This window comes from Heterocephalus glaber, unplaced genomic scaffold (assembly GCF_053883595.1).
Source record: "Heterocephalus glaber isolate CG9 unplaced genomic scaffold, H.glaber_assembly_v1.0 deba00000678, whole genome shotgun sequence".
NCBI lineage: Eukaryota > Metazoa > Chordata > Mammalia > Rodentia > Bathyergidae > Heterocephalus > Heterocephalus glaber.
The window spans coordinates 1,036,022-1,055,077 of NW_028258157.1; the positions used below are offsets into that span (position 1 = coordinate 1,036,022).

Below are 19,056 nucleotides of genomic sequence, written 5' to 3' on the forward strand. Positions count from 1 at the left end.
TTTGTTGTCTTCAAATGTTTTCCCCATTAGCTTCCACCTCACACTATGCAGATTAATTCTCACCTTCTCTGAGAAATGTACAAACATCCTGAGGGATCTCCTTTAACCTCTTCTGTGAAACCCCAAATCTGCATTAGCCAGCTCCTTTTCTTTTTATTTCATTGCTTGAGTTGCATATTGACAAATGGAAGTGGAAATATACACTAATAAAAAAGAAGACACTTATGCCTGGTCTGGAAATCTTGATAAACTCAAGATGTCAAAGTTGATATTTTGAACATTTATTAGTGAGGCTGAGACAGCAGCCTTTATTCAGCACAATTTACAGAAGTTACCAAGATACATCTTGTACACAATCACAAAGCCAAGTCATATTTCACATAGAGTAAAACTCAAGACAGATTCACAAGCAACTTGTATACAATGCTCATATATTTTCAGATCAATTTATACCATCTTTAATCCAAGAATTTGCATTTGTTCATTAGATTTTTCAGAAGGATTTGGGGGAAAAAAAGAAAAAAAGAAAAGAAAAAACACACTAGCAAATCACCAACACAGCATGCAACATATAGCCACAAAAAATATATATCTCCAAGTTCTGTATTTTTTATTTTGAAATCAATTGTATTAGGTTTTCAACTTTTTCAGACAAGAATTTTTTTAACATCAGATGTGCTGTTAGGATATTAGCACGCATTAACCAGTAGTGGGCGCACTTGAGCACGTCACTTAATGAATATAGAGACACAGTCAAATAATAATCATATTCACATGCTGGATGCCAAATGAAATGAGCATTTCAACTTTGCCTATTTTACCAAATATATCGATATATACAGCGTAATGAGTTAAGAAAACCCTCACTTCATCTAACTACCAGGTAATGAGTTGGCTTCAATGTTTAATCCTAAGAACATGGGACACACAGAAGACATCCGTGTGTCCATTCAGTGAGAGTCTCCTTTCTACTCATCACCAAAGGCAAGTAACTGTCACAGAATCATTCCTAACTAGTCACCGAGCCGCTTCCACTTTCATTTCAAGCTCTAACAGAGGGAAAATCGCTGCTGTCTGTACACACACAGTTATAAACACTTAGAGCTGGAGTTGGCTGATTTTGGAATATTCGACATTGTAGCAATGAAAATAAATTTTTAAAAATATTGTTATGATTTAAATAATAAAGTAAAAAAATACTATCAACATCTTTATGATATCTTAATGAAATGAAGCATTGATCAAATAATTTCTAATAAACTGGGCACAATATAATAATATATAATTTATTTTACTTCACATCACTGACCACTATTAGTGTCACTACGGCTACCACCATGATCATCCTAACCGTTCCTATAATAAAAGCCATTATCAGCTGGTTACCAGCTATATTATTCCCACAATGTGATTATTTTACTGTGTGTGAGCTACAAAATAAATCTCACTGGTATGCTGAAAATATGCATTTAATTAGTATGATTTATTAAAATATGGACAATATTAAGGAGCAAATACAAGAGCTGCCCCTTCATCTTCGATACTATTCTTTTACAATGCAGTGCAAATAAATAATTCAGTCACCAATAATTTCCTTACTATTAAGTAAAAACAGGGAAACACCTACATCTTGATATCTGTGTCTATGGTGATGAGTCTATAATCCCTTGTCTTTTGTAAAAATTCACTCTGTGCTTTTTCTTCTGTAGCTGAAAGTTTCATTACAACCAAATTTTAAACCAACACGAAGCTTCAGTGTTTGATGACTCAATGAATTTGTGAGAAAACTGAGATGCTTTTAAAGGTGTAGGTGCTGTAGCTGGACTAATCCTGTATTAATTAGAGATTATAAACTGCCACCATTAGGATAAAAAAAGCTAATTCCATTTAAACAAAATAAAATAAAAAGTGGAAAATCATGGGCTGTGATATATACATATATATATACAAAAAAGTAAAAGTCACCAAGAGCCCTGTTTGCAATTTAAAAAGAAACGGTTTTGTTCTAAGAAGGGAAATCAGCGCCACGCAGAGGAAATGCTTCATTTAAGGATGTTGCATAGAACAATTCCAGTCAGCCCGGAGCTGGCCGGCTGTGCACGCGCACACTGGCGGGTCCTACGTCGCTGCAGGGGACGCGGGCACCTGAAGCCCTGGGGCTCTCTCCGGGTTGACCTGGCCCCATCCGGGCTTGGCACAGGGGCACCAGTAGTAGCAAGGCTCCTTCTCCGCTGCGCTAGGTGGCTACCACGCGATGATTCTGGCTGGCAGCCCCTCCCCTTGTTACCCAGAGGGAGCCCGCAGAAGAGGACCAGAGAGGAAGCCAGGGTTCACATGGGCCAGCCTTTCCCTGTCAGAGGGAGACTTCAGGAGCCTCTTCCTCCCCGTTGTGACTGATGATTTTAGGCTTGCCCCAGTGCTAACTTCTGCTGGAAATATCCATGGCAACCATCAGCAGATCTAGTAGTCTCTAAAAATAAAATTCTAGCAATATCATATTTTTGGTGCGTTTCCTCCCCATGCCCAGGGGCCCTGCATACCCTAACTGCAGCCTCAGAGGTGGGGTGGGAGAGTGGGAGCCATGGGTGTGCCAGGGCACAGAAAGCTGCAGTGTATTTCTTTATGAATAGTAGCCTGGGGTATTTCAGAAATTCTTTAATTTTAGTGTTTTACATCTCTCTCAAATTTAAAGTATTTTTTCTCCAAAATTGAGAAAATACAATATACAACCAATATTTTGGAGTTGGTTCCTCTTAATCCCACCAAAACCTCACTTTGAATAAAGCAGCAGCTTTTAAATTCAAAACGCTGAGAAGTGATTTAGTTTATTTCTGGTAGGGCACAGGAAGGGGATAAGATCAGTGTAATGCATTTCATTCAGCATAACAAAATTTGCACAACTTTTTCATTTAATTCGTCTTTTTTCAGGTTAAATAAAAGTGCATTTGTTAAACAAAAAATGATTTTTTTCTAGTTTGCTGTTTTTACCAACACCAATGATTGCCATTGGTTTGGAGGATGATATCACATATAAAATTGAGAATTTAAAAGGTGCATAATAATTATGCCTCACTTCTGTGTATAAAACTATATTTGGAAATGTGCTTTCATATTTCATATGTCTCTTGATTTAATCATACCAACATTCCACGAGGAAGGCTAGGATTATAATAGTATTTTTATCATATGGATAAGAAAACTGGAGGAGAGTGAGTTAAAGTAACATTTGCAATGTCAATAGCAGAATCAACACCAGAAGCCAGGATTTTAACTCTCACCAAGCATGTTTTCCACAACTCCATGTTACTTCCTCTACTATTGTTGGTTGATGGGAGAGAGGATTCATTATCTTAATGACTTAGACATTGGTTGTTTCATTGTATATTATTAAAATAGTTTAAAGTATATCTTAATCTCAAATGTCAACGTTGTACATATTTTCCCAGCATAGAGAAACTTGATCATTGTGATATTGTCACTTAGGGAAGGGAACAAAGTACCAGAGAGAACATGAGTCTGGAATCAGACTGTCCATTATACAATCAGTTCATGAGTGCAAGGTAAAAATATCATGGAAAAGCAGAAAATGACACCAATTTAATTAATATCATAAGTTTCATATGATTTGTTTGCCAGAGAAAGGATTTTCCTTCTCTGACAATACACTACTCAAGAGAAGAGAAATATGCAGGATAACACATTTATTTGCAATTTCACAACGAACAAGTGACCATGCTTCCTAGAACATACCAATTTAATCCAGGTCCTTTGGTATCTATGTAGGTTGAAAATACCTCAGCTTAATGGTGAGTTACAGAGACTGACATTTTCAACCGAATTTCCAATATTATGTTGGTCAACTGTCTTTATTATTAGCCAGACTTGGTTTTATTTCTAGATAAATAATTTCATTTTTACCTAGTACTAGCTTCACTCTACACTATTAAAAACTCTACTGAAACAAATGTGCTTTTACCACGTGGATTCTACAATTGGGGTTGTGCACCCCGTAACACCTGGATGCAGAACAAACCTGCACCATGTGGCCTGTAAGCCGTGACTTCCGTGTCTCCCGCCTCCTTGGCCTGTGAACACAGTCGTCTTCCCCAGTCCCGGGCACACATCGCAGACGCATCCTGTGCTAGAGCTCAAGCAGTAACTTGTCTGAGAACACAAGATGAAGAGTTTTTCAGCTTTTGCGAACTGAGATTTGTTATATCAGCTCTTTTGATCAAGCTTTCTTTGCATAAAAGTTACTTCTGATTTGAGACCATGCTCACCACTGCCCCTCCATTCTGCTCAAAGATTCTCCTTTGCAGTAAGTAATCACAATCCCGCTCCCAGCTTCTTTCCGCTGCCAAGAAATCCCAAGGCCTCAGAGCTCTATTCGCTGGTTGGTTTTCAACCTGTGAACTTTTTCATTTGTGTCTCTTTCCGCTACCCAGAGCAATGAATTTACGAGGCGGTAGTGGGTTGCTGCCCATGGATCCCTCTCGTGTTTGCTGGAGGACAGCGCTGTACAATGGTGTCCAGCCCGTCTCCATCCAGGAGACGTCTTCACGCCCTACCTGAGCACACACAGTTCTTAGTGCGCCTGAGTAGGACTGGCCAGGAGTTTGTGCCAGCTGACAATTCTTTTTCTGAGATCCACTTTGTCCAGCCAGATACAGGCCTCGCCAATCAAGGTCTTTTTCATAAATTTCCCTCCATTGGAGAAAAGCAAAATCTAGAAAAAAATAAACCAAATTTTATATATAGATATATATATATACATATATATACATATATGTATATATATATATATATCTTTCTATATGAACACACACATGTCTATTTTTCAACTGCATAACAGACCCTGAATCATCAAAGAAACAGACAAGAGGGGGAGAGGTGAAAAGTGGCAGGTATATTTTTTTGCAAGAGAACTAATAATCTAGATGTTCTCAAAAGATTTGCAAAATATAAATTAATTCACATCAACATTTTTAAATTATTGCCCAAAGGAAAAGACACATCCCGAAAGATATGAGAATCTTAGATAATGATGTGGATAACTAGCTAATTCTAATTAGACATATGCTGAAACTGATGGAAAGTGTCACAACGTAACTTTTCCAGATACACTTTTACTAGTTTATTAAATACTGAACCAAATAGAAAAATGATTTGAATGCTGAGCAAATAAATAAGACTTCACAAGCCATCGATTCTATTTAGCATTTACTGCTTTTAACTACAGTGAGCACTACAACATGATTCCTTCTTTCATTTATAGAAATAATGTTACTCTACAGTCTAAAAGTAGAGATATTTTTTTTCTTTAAGTAAGTAGTTGAAAGAACTGTAGAGAGCCTTAGGCCAGTCTTCTGACCCTTGATGATTTTCTGTATTTCCCTCCTCTCTACTGCTCTTCAGGATCTCATTCAGGTGATTCAATTATTTTTCCTCTCAAAATCTTTCTTTTCTTCCAACATTAAAAATATATTTCTGGATATAACCATCTCTTCTGCTTTGGGTCTTTAGATTTCAAGTGACTCCGCATTATCACTTGAATCACTGTCTTCTTCTCAAATGAATTTCCAAGAAACTCGAGCTGTTCCTCCCGCACCTCCTCCTGGGGTCACTTCCCTTTGGCACCTTTGGACACATGCTCCAGAGTTCTTTAATTTCTATTCTACTCTGATGCCAGCTAATCTCCTCAGTGGGTCTCTGCTCAGTGGGGAAGGAGTCATATTTATGTCTAGTCCAAGGCTTCATGTGCCAGGACCACACGGTCTCTTCCAATTTTCCCTCTCTCCCCATCCCACCCTGCATTTCTTCTTTCACTCTTGTTCTGTGTCTAGGAAGACATAATGTGCAGAGTGCTGCACCATGCTGGAGACAAGAGCAAGGACAGCCAGGCCTTGCCCCAGAGAGGGTGACAATGTGGGAGCAGAGATGGCAGGGGTGTAAATTACTGCACAAGGCAGATGGGGTTCACAGCATGAGGAGGTGAGAAGCTAATCTGTAGGTAAGGAATGGTGAACTATACCTGAGATCATCAGGAAAATCACTGCAGTGTGGCAATGGGTGGAGACAGATGAGTAGGGAGATTTGAAGGGGTAGAAATGGGTATGTGCAGGATTAGAGGTTTACTTGATAGGAAGTGAGTCAGGCGAGGCTGGAGTTTCTGGTGAGTGGAGAAATACCTAAGAAGCCAAGACTAAATCGACACAATTCAAACTCCCCTGGAGGCCTCAGCAGGGCTCCAGGTAATGGGAGTCATTGACTGGCTCTAACCTGACCCAAGGCCCACGCTGGCAGCGTGAATGGGAGGGCCCCACAGGAAGGAGTTGGTGGCCAGGTAAGGCCCTGAGGTGCAGGGAAGAGTGAAGTTGGGGCCAGAGACTCCAGGGCAGTGAGCAGGGAGCCACGCAGAGCAGGTGGCCTGGGGTGGGAGCACAGGGCAGAGGCCCATGTAGTGCACCTGGGAGACTTCGTCATTTTCTCCAACGGCAGGTGTGTGATTAGTATGTGAATACCGAATACTTGAGTAGCAAATTTGCAAATGCAGTATAAGTGAAAATCGGGAGACAGTAACTGTACAATACCTGAAGAGAATGCCCCGCGGGGCTGAGGCTGAATCTGAAGGTTTCGTTAAAGGAAGGCTCTCGATCGTGTCGGCACACCCTTGTCTTTTTCTTGATCACCTTCTTTTGGGTAGAGATGTTCATCACATATATCTTCACATACAAATCTGAAAATAACATTGCAGCCCATTAGAGTCCATCAGTCTTGGGCTGGGGATTTAGCTCAGTGGTTCCAGTGCCTGCCTTGCAAGCGCAAGGTCCCGAGTTCAATCCCCAGTACCAAAAAAAAAAAAAGTTTGCACAATAGAGTCCATCAATCTTGTAATTTTTATGGCAATAATTAGGATTGCATGCTGAGAGTTCTCCCTGTGGTTTATAGCAACAGGGATTTCATGTACAGTTTTTCAGACAACACAAATGATTAAAAATATACCACTTTTCCTAGCAATTTAACTTTGTTTTCTGTTGTTTAATGACTATGTCACTCTAATTGATATGTTGAAGTAATCTAGCTAAAACTAAGAAGGAACGATTTGGTCTATACTGTAGAAATTCTTTTTTCATATATTTCTGACATATTTGCTATTCAGACTAAATGTTAGTTTATTACATTAGTTTCACGTAATGTTTAAAACATGTCTGTAATAAGTTCCTAGATATTTTATATTTATTTTTATCATAAAATTAGATACCTGGTAAATGGTCAGGAGACTTAAACTTGTAGGTAATATTTCTGCATTGGAGAATTTCAACTACTAGTTGTTCACCCTCCGTCTTCATTTCTTTTTTCAATGCAATCTTGATTTCTCCCATTACCTGAGTTTTAACTGAAAGAATTTAATAAAGAAGTTGAGAAATTTGTGATTTTGTTCATTAAATGTTTACTTCAGTCATCTGTGCACGCATTCGTGTACTGGAGTTTGTCCAGTGTTGAGGCCCTAACTGCATGCCCCATGGATACCCAGGTAAGTTAGGCACAGCCCGAGAGCTCAAGCAGTGAGCATCCTCCTGGAGAGATGGATGCATTTCAAAGACACCACAGTCTGTCCCGTGCAATGATAGGCTCATAACAAAGGAGGTGGAGGAAATATACCTGGATGTGCTACTCAACTGAGGATTTTTAGGCAAAGAGAGGTAACAGACGAGACCATAGGAAGGACATACAGAAAAAATGATAAAATTTCAGCAAAACTCGTAGGAAATAACAGTGTCATGTGAAACACAGAAGGCTGTTTTCCAACAATTGCTCATCACGCTTTCTCAAGAACACTTAACTAACCCAACAAATACCACTGCGTATTAATTTTCTCCCTTCTGTTTCTCTTGTAAAAGAAAAACCCAGCAAGATACTCAGTAAGAAAATTGCACAGGAAGAGTTCAGTGAGCGCTGGACACGGGATGCCTTGCGTTCCCTCGGCGTGCTTCATCCCGAGTTCCTGGTGCTGAAGAGGGCACTCATTCTAGGCCCAGCACGGCCTTAGTCCACCTGCTCCTCTGCCACCACACGTGCTCATCCGCGGGCCCGTTCACCAACACACACTTAATTTTCCATCCTACCCGTGCCGAGCTCTGCTGCAGAGAGTGAACACAATGGTGCCAACGCTCGTTGGTGTCACGGCTTCCTATCTATTGGCAGAAACAGATTTCTCGCCATGATGCATGATTAGAAAGAGAGAAAAAGTTCTAAAGTAGCGGAGCGCTGTTCCAAGAGACCATAGCCAGGAGCGCTGGGCCGGGAAGCGCTGCTTGAGCTGAAAGCAGCAGGATAAGAAAGATTGAAAGGCGTCAGATGGTCGGGAAGCGCATCCTTCTGACAGGAGTGCGAGTTCACAAACGGGATTTCACCTGGGAAATTAAGGCCCGTGTAATTTGACAATAGTTTTTGTCGAGGCCATGTTAACAGTGTGGTTTTTACCTTTAGAGCACAGGAATTTATTGACAGTCTATAAACACAGCTGTTGATAATTCTCAAACATTTTGGTCTCAGGAGTTCTTTACACTCAGAAAATGGAAGGTCTTCTGAGAACCCATATGTGGATTGTAGCTATCAACATTAGAAATTTAAAATTTCTAATTTTAAATTCAAATGCAAAACTTGATAGTCAAAAATATTTATTAACAGTTAAAATTAAAATGTTGTACATATGGATGTTTTAATGAGAAAAGCATATCATTTAAACAAAGAATGAGAAGTGCAGAAGTTTCTAAACACTCGACTTAGCAGAGGACAGACGGGCTTTCAGACTTGTTTCCAAAGAGAATCCAGTGCAATATGGTATTTTAGCAGAACTGCATAAAATTCGTCTCAAACTGACATGTAGTTGGAAAAGAGAGAAGTCTCTTCCTATCTTTTCCAGGAGGTTGGAGATGCTCTTTCATATGATACTGATACTTGACATAGGTAGCTTCCTAGAGGTTCATGGTAATGAGACATTTCAAACCAAATCAATGAGCTCTTGCTGTTACTTTAAAAGTCCATGAGTCCACCCTGCATGCTGAGTAGATCTTTTAACTCTGCCTGAGTTGACAAAAAATATATTATCACATAAATATATTATGCATTGGAAAAATTTATCTAAAAACTAGGGAAAACAATCTGGTCCATAAAAAACATTAAACAATTATTTTCTCATATTTTCTGATGTCGTTGGTATGTAAAACAAATTTTATTTAGCATTTTAGATTGGCTCACTAAACCCAACTTTATGTTGTATATAAGAAACAAAACCAAACTGTTCCATTGAAAACTATAGAGATTGGCATATGTGTCCAGCATATGGAATCAGTAGAAGCATAGGAGCTGAAATCTCATTACCAGATAAAGTATCAGATAAAAATCAGTCAAAATGTGGCAAACAAGACAAAGAAGGCTTCTGTACAAAGCCAAAAAAATCCATAAATCATAAAAAAGGTAAAGAAATTATGAATACATATGAACCATTGATACAAAGTTAAAGCCACAAAGCCAGAAATAGAAGACATAAGGAGGAATAAAGAGAATAGTAATAAAAGACTTTAATGCAATGTTAGTGGGACAAACCAGGCCAAGTGGACTAAAATAAATAGAGTGTCAGACATGATAATCAATGAAGGTCTCCTGGATATATATCAAACTATACACCCTGATCAAGGAGAATATAATTCTCTCCTCAGTCAATGTGGAATATTCACAGAAATGGTCACATATCTATCTTACAAGGAAGACATCAATGAAAAGGAGATTACAACAATTAACTGATCATACACACAGAAACAACTCAGGTAAATAATGAAACTATGAGAAAACACAGAAAAGTTCTGAAAAATAATGATGATGAAAAGCCTATGCTTCAGAATCTATGAGAGTTAAAGTAATGACCAAGGAAAATCCATGCCGGGAACTCTACTTTCACTCAAAGTGGCGAAAATCCATATACTCTAATGCTGCCTTGGGTGAAAAGCTCTTAAAAAATGATTTAAATTCCAAATCTGGGCAAAAAATAACAGAGGTATGAAAGAAGGTACAAGGAAGGAAATAACGAAGGTAACACAATAATATGCAGAGAATCTTTTGAAAGTAGCTAAATTAATAAATAACAATTCTGAAACTTTGAAAAAATCAATAAATCAGAAAAACCCATAGTGAATTTAAGCAGTGGCATGTGGCCCCTTGACTACTATGACAACACATCCTTTCAGGGACTTGGTACAGGCGAATGTTCTCTAACTCAGTATCTAATCCCAGTTGCTCATATTTGTGCACCTGTTCTCAACAGAAAGGAACCTGCAAACCTCTCATATCTTTACTTAGACTTGTGATTGAGAACCAGTACCACTCACTTAACTATTTTAAGTAAGAATTGCCAAGCTCATTCCAATCTACATGTTCCCTTTCTCACAGGAAAGTAGAGTCTCCAAAATAACAAAACAAGAAAGTGGGGCATATCTTAGAATCTCCCTTGTTCAACTCCTAGAGCCATTAGGAGGAAAGAAAGTAAAGTAAGAATTCAGGGAAATATTAACAAATAGAAACCCAACAAGGAATAAGCTATAGTTTCCTGCCAGAAAATGTATAAGTTTGCGTCAAGCAATAGAAAGACAAGATTCCCATAAGGCACCGCTTAACAGCTTTCCTGACTGTCCTGGGAAGGCTGCCAGGAAAAGCAAGCAAGTTGACAAAACCCTGAGAATCACCACCAACCTCCCTGTCACTGAGAAGTGAGCAGGGCCCAACCTAGGGGAAGTCCAGCTAAACCTCTGAGACAGGAAGTCTCCCTCAATACAGTGAAATTATCAGCATCTCAGGAGAATCAAAACCAAACAGCCGGGGGTCCCCATCCCCAGTGCTCCAAGGTGAAGCAGAGGAAGTAAGCAAAGCTTGGAGTGTCTTTTCATAAGACGAAGACACACAGGGCTTGCTGGAGCAAGCACTGGCAAAGGACCTTTGGTAAGATTCAAGGAGGGCAGAGCCTAGTCTGCTAAGCTGGCAGACCTATCGGGCAGCTCCACATCTTTCCTTGACAGCCACGGGAAAGGAGGCAGAGCTATTCCCTCATCTTCCCACCCAAGGAGGGGAAGGGTTCCTCACCGAGAGTGAAGGATGCAAGGAAAAGTCACTCACAGTCCTGGGAGCCAATGGAGACTGGACAGAGCGGATCTCACCAGTGAGCATGACAACACTTTTCTGGGAGACATTCACTTTTCTGGGTCATGTTCTCCCTTTATAGGCCTAAAGCACCAATGCACCGACCAGGAGAAGCATACTTCCCGCTTCCTCACTTGGGGAGAAAGGTGGTTCAAAACCCGCTAATTACATTTCTCAAGTCCTTATACCACCATGTCCTTCTTGGGAGCTGAATTTTGCATGCTTTGCAGAGTGACACCGTGAAGTTTTTCATAAGTTTCTCTCTGGTCAAAGATTTCTCCAGCTCGCTCTTACTATTTCCAGCGAGGGAAGAAAGCACGAAAGCACACGCTCACTGGTGTGCTCTCACGGCAGTTGCTTGTGCCGATCGTGCACTCTGGGGTTGGTCCTGTCTGCCCCTGTGTAGGTGCTGATGGCTTCGTCCCTCGAAGCAGAAGCACAGATGGAGGAGGATAGCTCTGCGTCCTCTCTCTCCACGGAGTGGGCAGGAACTCCACATGTGCCCGAGACTTTGAACGGAGAGAGGTGGCGTCTATACACAGGTGTGCTGTGTTTAGGGATAAAGAGGAAAGGGCACAGGAAAAGCGCTTTGACCCATCCTTGGGTCCTGTAACCTATGCTTCTTTGGTTGTACTTAAAGAACTAAAGCAAGAATAGAATGAAAGTATGGATGTTTTCATCACTGAAGGTGATAATTGTATAAGGATACTTAATTAAAACACTAGACAATATTTACACGTATGGAAGTAGGATGTGGTAACCCCATCATATATAGTTTTTATGTGTCAATTTTAATAAAAGGATAGAAATCTTACTCTAGAGAAGACATCTATCTTGCAATGTGCACAAACGCAGAACTTAGTAATAGGAGGAGGAGAGGAAGAAGGGATGGAGGGATACGGATGACAGACAGCTGGCAACATATTGGGTGAAGTGAATGAAACACATGGGTTGCAAAGTTAAGTCCACACATAATCTCATTTTAAAAGTATTAATGAATTAGAAACTTCAAGGAACAAAATTAGATAAAAGACATGCTCACCACTGACAAAGTAAAGAAAGGCTTGAGGGGAAAAACAGGATTAAGAGGTTAGAGCACAATGATAGATAAGTAGAAGACAGAAATCTGACCTAATATAACTAGTTTATCAGAAAAAGTCATTCAAGAAAATAAAAAATAACATCAATTTTATAATTATAAAAATCTTTTTTCCAAAATAGCAGAAAAGCAAATCTACATATTAAAGAACATCTCATATTCCTAGGCATGTTGATGTTGAGATAGTGATACATCTCATTTAATATAGATATAAAAACATTCTTAAAAGATCCTTGAGAAATGAGTAAGTCCTCTGAAAGAGTACATTGTCGTAGCAAAAGCAAAATAAAACTAAGCAACGTACCATCATTTAAGATACTATGGATATTTATGAGAATAAAGAATTTGTAAGAGAATAAAGCAAGAAGTGAAAGAAAGAGAAAGAAAGAAAGAAGAGAGGAGACTGGGGAAGAAAATCTGAAGGTTACATCCAGCCACCCAATTACCAAATGCAAGAAAGTGAGAAAAAAGCCAGAAGAGAGCTTGTTTCCTTGTGTTTTAAAGCAGATAATCAATAAAATGAAAATGGTATTAAATCAGAATGGATCCCTTAATATTTAACTTTATTTCTTAAGCAGTAAGACTTTTTATAAACTAACATGGCTAAAATATTTACTGAAAATAATTCATTCCTTTATTTTTACTTTGATATATTCTCATCATTAAAAAACCCAATATAATCATTCCTTGATAAAGAGCATGAATAATTTAATTTCACTTTAACAAGATTGGTTCCACTATCTCTTTAGCTAAAGTGTTCCAACTAATGTAATTGTTAAATACTCTTATTTTTTAGATTTGTGTAATGCTTCAGTCTTTAAAATTTTTCTTATTATATGTCTGCAGTACATAATGATTACACAGATTGTGGGAAATTGGTACATGTGCATAACACATCCCAATTCCTTTGAAATTGTCTATATTTGTTTTCTACAGTGCTTTCTGGTGCTTTCTTCTCATTAGGATATGGAGTGTCCTATTTCATTTTTTCCACCAGAAAAAAATCTTTACACATATTTTATCTTTGAAGAATATGTAATGTGTATACAGGTGTTTCTCTCACCATCTCTATCTAGTTTACATTTTAGGAAAATATATTTCAAGAAAACATTACAACTACCAACACAATCATTATCACACACACACAAATAAGTGTGTTATATGCATTTCACAAATGGGAAAACAGTGGTTTATGCATTGCAAATGACTTGCCTAATTGGTAAATGGGATAGCCCAAATTTTAATCTCATGTCCCCATGAACATTTTATATTTTCTGTGAATATGATTCTTAAAATGACTCATTTATGGAAATATTTATTTTGAAAGATTTTTGTAGCAATATCAGAATAAAGACCTTTTCAGAGGCAATTTTGCCACTTCATTTTAACCATATACTGGACCTTGGAAAACAGAGAAGAGCCAGCAGCATTTTAAATTGTTTAAATAATGGAAGACATCTTTCAGAAGTTATTGTCTACAGATATGTGTTGAGTTACTTACACAGATAATTTAGATTAAATACTAAAATCAACAATAACAATTTTCTGAAATACACAGTTATACAAGAGCCTATATAAAATTGCTTAAACATGCAAAGTAGTTTAAAAGGAGTAAATATCAACTGAGAAAATATTTATGTTTTGTAACATCAATTGGAATCTATTGCACTTGATTGAATTCTAAAAATTTTATTCTAAAAATTCTAAAAATTCTATTGCAATCTCAACAACTTTTTCCAATGCAAAAAACTCCTTAGAGATAATATATAAGTAACTGAAAATTAATAAAATGTGGAAAAGAATAGAAGGAAAGAATAGTACTCTATAAAAGGAAAATCTGTACAAGGAAAAGGGGATAGGGTGAATAAAGTTCTCAATGCTTAGATTTTTGCATTTGCAAATTTTCATTAATAAACACTAAATAAAATGAGGCCAGTTGCTGGTGCTAGCTAAAAAAGTTTGGATTGGTGTTATATAACATGTGTATTTAGCCTGACAGTCTCACACCTCATGATTTGTCACCTCAATCCCATTGCTCATTGCAAAGCTAAGAAAAGTGTAATGTAGAATTAAGATGCACCTACACACACACACACACACACACACACACAGAATTCTGTCTTCTAGCACTGTAAGATGGCAGGCAAGTCATTAAATTCCTCAGGTTTGTATTTCTTATATGTATGTTGACATTATGCAATAACATTATTAAAATATTTCTCTCAGCTTTTAGGATAATTAAATTTAGGGGCATTTTCTTATAAGATATAAATATTGTTTAGTTCTGCACTTACACTAACTAAATATATTGTGTTCTAAATAATTTTATTTGCTTACTAAACTTTGTCATTAATTTTTTATGAATGTTTTAACAGCTCCCAATATCCAAAGCACTGATGTATATTTGTTCTTTTACAATTTTATTTCCCTTCTATACTTGTCAGTTTTTCCATTGTTGGGACAAAGTCCCCAATACCTGCACCTTGAAGGAGGAGAGGTTTAATTTGGCTCATAGTTTCCGAGGGTTCAGTCCATGGTCAGCTCGCTTGGGGCAGGAACATCATGGCAGAAGCGTATGGTGGAGCAAAGCTGTTCAGTTCATCACATTAAGGGAGCAGAGCACAGAGGAAGAGTCCTCTCAAGAGATACGTGCTCCAGTGACCCAATTGATCCAACTGAACTCTGCCCCCTAATGGTACATTCAGCTCTGAAAATCAGGGGATTAATCCATTGATGAGCATGGGGTCCCTATGATCTAATCACCTAGCCAGGAATCTTCTAATCCACTCCAGTTGAACATTAAAATCAATTGGTTCACTTTCCCTTTATTGTTTCTGTGCTATCAGTTCACACATATGTGATGGTCTTTCTTTTCTAAACACCAAGATTAAACTTAGTACAATGCCTGAAATGGTAATTACTCAAAAAGCATTAATTTGTTTTACTTCTTAACATTCTTTCAACTTTTTTAAATTGAGGAAAAAAATCAGTATATTTGAGGGGTAAAATATGACATTTTGATATATGTTTAAAATTTGTAATCATGACATGAAGCTAATTAATAAATCTATCACCTTGTGTATTTATTTCTCAAAATTCTTGATGCAATGAAAAATCAATTCTAGAACTAATTGATAAATGACATGCAGTAAATATGTCTATACCATTAGAGCTCTTGCTCATGTACCTAGAATAAACAGAAACAAAACAGGAAATTGTGTATTGAAATTTCATATGTTAATACATTTTAAATTTAAATTTATTTTAGAAAGAAAGAAAGAGAAAATAAGGAAGGAGAGAAGGTAGGAAGACGGAAGGAGGGAGGGAGAAAGAGAGACAGAGAGAAAGAAAGACAATTCATAATCCATTTTCCACGTTCCTAAACCACTTGCAGAGAGGAATTAAGCTCACAATAATTTGTTCTGTTTACCAAGCTTTTTCTGTAATTTCCAACCATGTCTATCAATGCTACCATCTAACCTGGAGTCTAAAATAATTTTACTTTTCATGGTGAATATCTCTTATCTTCCCAAAGTTCAAAGGCCTTTAGAAAGTAGAACTCAATAATTATATATAATTAGCCCTTACTTTTTCTTTACAACAGAGCCTCAAGTAGCAAGAAAAGCTATTTGATTTTTAAAATAAATCTGGTAATTATGTTTCTTTGAATTTTATTTCCTGGTTTCACCATCTTTTGGAGGCTCTATTAAAGCCACTGAGATGTTTTTTACTTTAAATTTCAGAAACATGTCTTCTGAACCAAATTTCTCATCTGTATCAAATAGTCTATGTGCAGGACAAAACCACAGGAATGAGGAGCAGAGCTTTTAAAGGTTTATCCTAGCTATTTTCTGCTCAAGTCCAGCACTTTGTATGAACACATACCATGACCAGAGATAAAAAGAGATTTCTTAAGACAAGATTTGTAAAATGCTAAGGGACCAGATATAAATAATTTTTTTAGAATGCAATTCCTTGGATTTGTTTTAAATTAAAAAAAAAGAACCTTCATCTCTGAAATATATTAAGAAATTAAACTTTCTACTCTTTCATAGTATGCAATCATCTGTTAGCAAGTATTGTTATACTGTTGTGAATGGTAAATACCAATTTAATCATTTAAAATAACATATAAACTTCTGTCATGTTATCTGTTTACTTCCTCCGCCATGTGAAATAGAGTAAATATTACTATGTTTACTTTCAGGAAGGGAGGTACGTTTCAGGTTGATTAATTTGGGAAAAGTCATACAACTGGATTAGGCACATCTAGCAAGATAATCTAGGGCCACTGGGAAACTGAGGCAGCCTGTCTGTGTGATACCAGTTCTGTGTGTGCCTGTGGATGTTTCTGGGGAGACACAGGGGGAGGTCAGCATGTGTTTGCATATGTGTATTGGGGGCTCGGGATTTGTCCTGCACAGAAAGACTACCTACAATCAAGACAAGGAATACTTGCTACCATTTTTTCCAAAGCATCACTTAGTGAATATGTCTGTTTGTGTTTGTTACATGTAGGCAGTTGTGACTGACTTGAACAGTGACGACAATGCGTTCCGTTTGTCACAACTCTTGCACTCTGTGCACAGTATGCCTTTGTCGACAGCCTTTCTGGTGTAAGGACTGGACCTCAGCCTCTCTCCTTGGCTCCAGGGGAAAGCACACCTGCTGTGTGTCGGATGTTGCATGAATGCATTTGCATGATTCATCTTTGCAGTAAACCTCCGGGTACACAGCACGACTACCCAGACCTACAGAAAGTGATTCATCAGGTCTCACTGGAAACTCCAGGCTCTTCCTAGTCCACTATGCTGAGGTCATGATGAGAGATATTTTGGAATTCTTTCCAAGCCAGTGGAAAACAAACGATTGTGCCTCTGTTAATTTTTATTTTTATGTGTGTGTATATCGAAGGCCCCTTAGTCAAAGCCACAAGTGGCAGAACAAATTTCACATCTTAGGGTTCAGTGGGCACCAAGGAGGGCCGTGCTTTCTTATTTTTTCACTACAATTTTCCTAGGGAGTGGAGCTCTGTAAGCTTTTATTAAGACTTTTATTTGCATATCCCAGATTCAAAGAGATGCATCCGAGTAAGGCAGGCGTTCCAACCTGGTAAGATCAAAGAGTTCTGTGAAAATGGGACAAGCATGCACATTCGTTCTGTACTCTGTTACATAACTAACCCCTTATTTCCAAGGTAAAGCAACAGAAACATAATTTTAGGAGGAAAATAGATTTTTTTTTGATTGATCTCCTTCAATGTTTTTTTGACATTTTTGTCCTTTTGAACCACACTTTTTAGCATTCATTTCACCGAGACTAAAAATAATCAGACTTCTCTGTAAAAATTTTCAATGGTTAGCTCCCAATTATCTTGTAGGAGAAAACACGACAGATATTTCCAAAGAAGAAAAACTACAAACTTAAATGAGCATGAGATGTTTAGAGTTCTGCAGTAACTCCCATACCCCACAAAACTGGGCCCAGGACGGAGGCAGCAGAGCCGACAGGACGCACTACCCCGAGGCCAAGGCCTCCAGAGAGGACAGAAGTGGGTGGAGCCCAGCAGCACCAGCGCCCACACCGCGGCCGGACCTTCACTGTGATGCTGACGTCCACCCAGGGCGGGCAGGTCCTCCTGCGGGAGCAGGGTCTGCTCACAGCCTCTTAATACAGAGGGCCGGTGACACCATCATACAATGCATTAGAAGATAAAACACACTCAACCCAGCTGTTCCCCTTCTGGGTATCATTTTGGAAAAGTTAAAGACATCATATTACAGTAACCCATGTTTATAGCAGCACAACTTATACTAAATCTTGGAAGCAGCCTATATGTCCATCAGCAGATGAATGGATGAAGAAAATGAGGCATTTACACACAATGGAATACTACTCTGCCATAAAGAAGGATACTTTTAAGACATTTGTAGGAAAATGAATGCACCTTGAGACCATAATGTTAAGTGAAATCAGACATACAAGGTTAAATGTCACATGTTTTCTTTTATATTAAAAACCCAAAGTGTAAATAAAGAGCAAAATAAATGTAGATAATAAGAAATGGGCAATAGATCTTTTGCAACAAAGAAGATGGAGCTTTTGCCATGGGAGACAAGGCAGGTCAGGTGATAGGGTGGAGAAGTCAAAAGCGGACCTTGTAGTAAACCTGGAAAGTTGTGTGGCTGCTGAGGACCCTTAGTCACATTTTATGCTAGAGAAGACACTGTCAGATTCGACTGCAACTCAGGAAAGTGGATTTGAAGGGCGCTGTACTTCCAAATGCTTCCGATGTAGATTAAAGCAGCATTGGGGAGACTGGCGTTTTGTTTTGTGAAATGTGATGAAAACTTGGATTTGGGCAATGGTTGGAATGGAAAAAAAAGAAGAAGAGATTTAAGACACACTTAGGGGTAAAACACGCAAGGCTGTAGCAATCGCCTAGCTGTGGAAATGAAATAGTGGCCGGAGACCACTGTGACCACGCCTGAGGAAGAACTGCAGGAGGAGTAGGTAACACTCGCTGCTGCTGCTCCTTGTGGTGCCAGGGGTCAAACCACTGAAGTACAGACCCAAACATTACACGCAGCAGGAGGAGCTCACAGCTACAAGCTGTAGTCTTCTCTCCTCTCAAGAAAACACTCCCCAAAGTAAAATTTTATAAATTTTTCCACACAATAAGTTTGGATATTTGAAGTTTAAACATTTTACAAGGTTATGTTCAAACCAGGAAAGAATTACTCTTGATAAATTAAGCAATTGCA

General features: G+C 38.3%; 1 protein-coding gene across 4 annotated transcripts in view; it reads right to left on the bottom strand.

The window, feature by feature from the left end:
- Positions 1-265: 265 nt before the first annotated feature.
- Pclo (piccolo presynaptic cytomatrix protein) overlaps positions 266-19,056 on the bottom strand; it is a 350,152-nt gene continuing 331,361 nt past the window's right edge. For all 4 annotated transcript variants that reach the window (XM_087206755.1, XM_087206754.1, XM_087206756.1 and 1 more), the window contains 3 exons: positions 7,262-7,396; positions 6,591-6,736; positions 266-4,726 (listed from right to left, as the gene is read on the bottom strand). In XM_087206755.1, the coding sequence (XP_087062881.1) occupies positions 4,586-4,726; positions 6,591-6,736; positions 7,262-7,396 (422 nt within the window). In that variant the 3' untranslated portion in view covers positions 266-4,585. The remainder of the gene's footprint in view (positions 4,727-6,590; positions 6,737-7,261; positions 7,397-19,056) is intronic.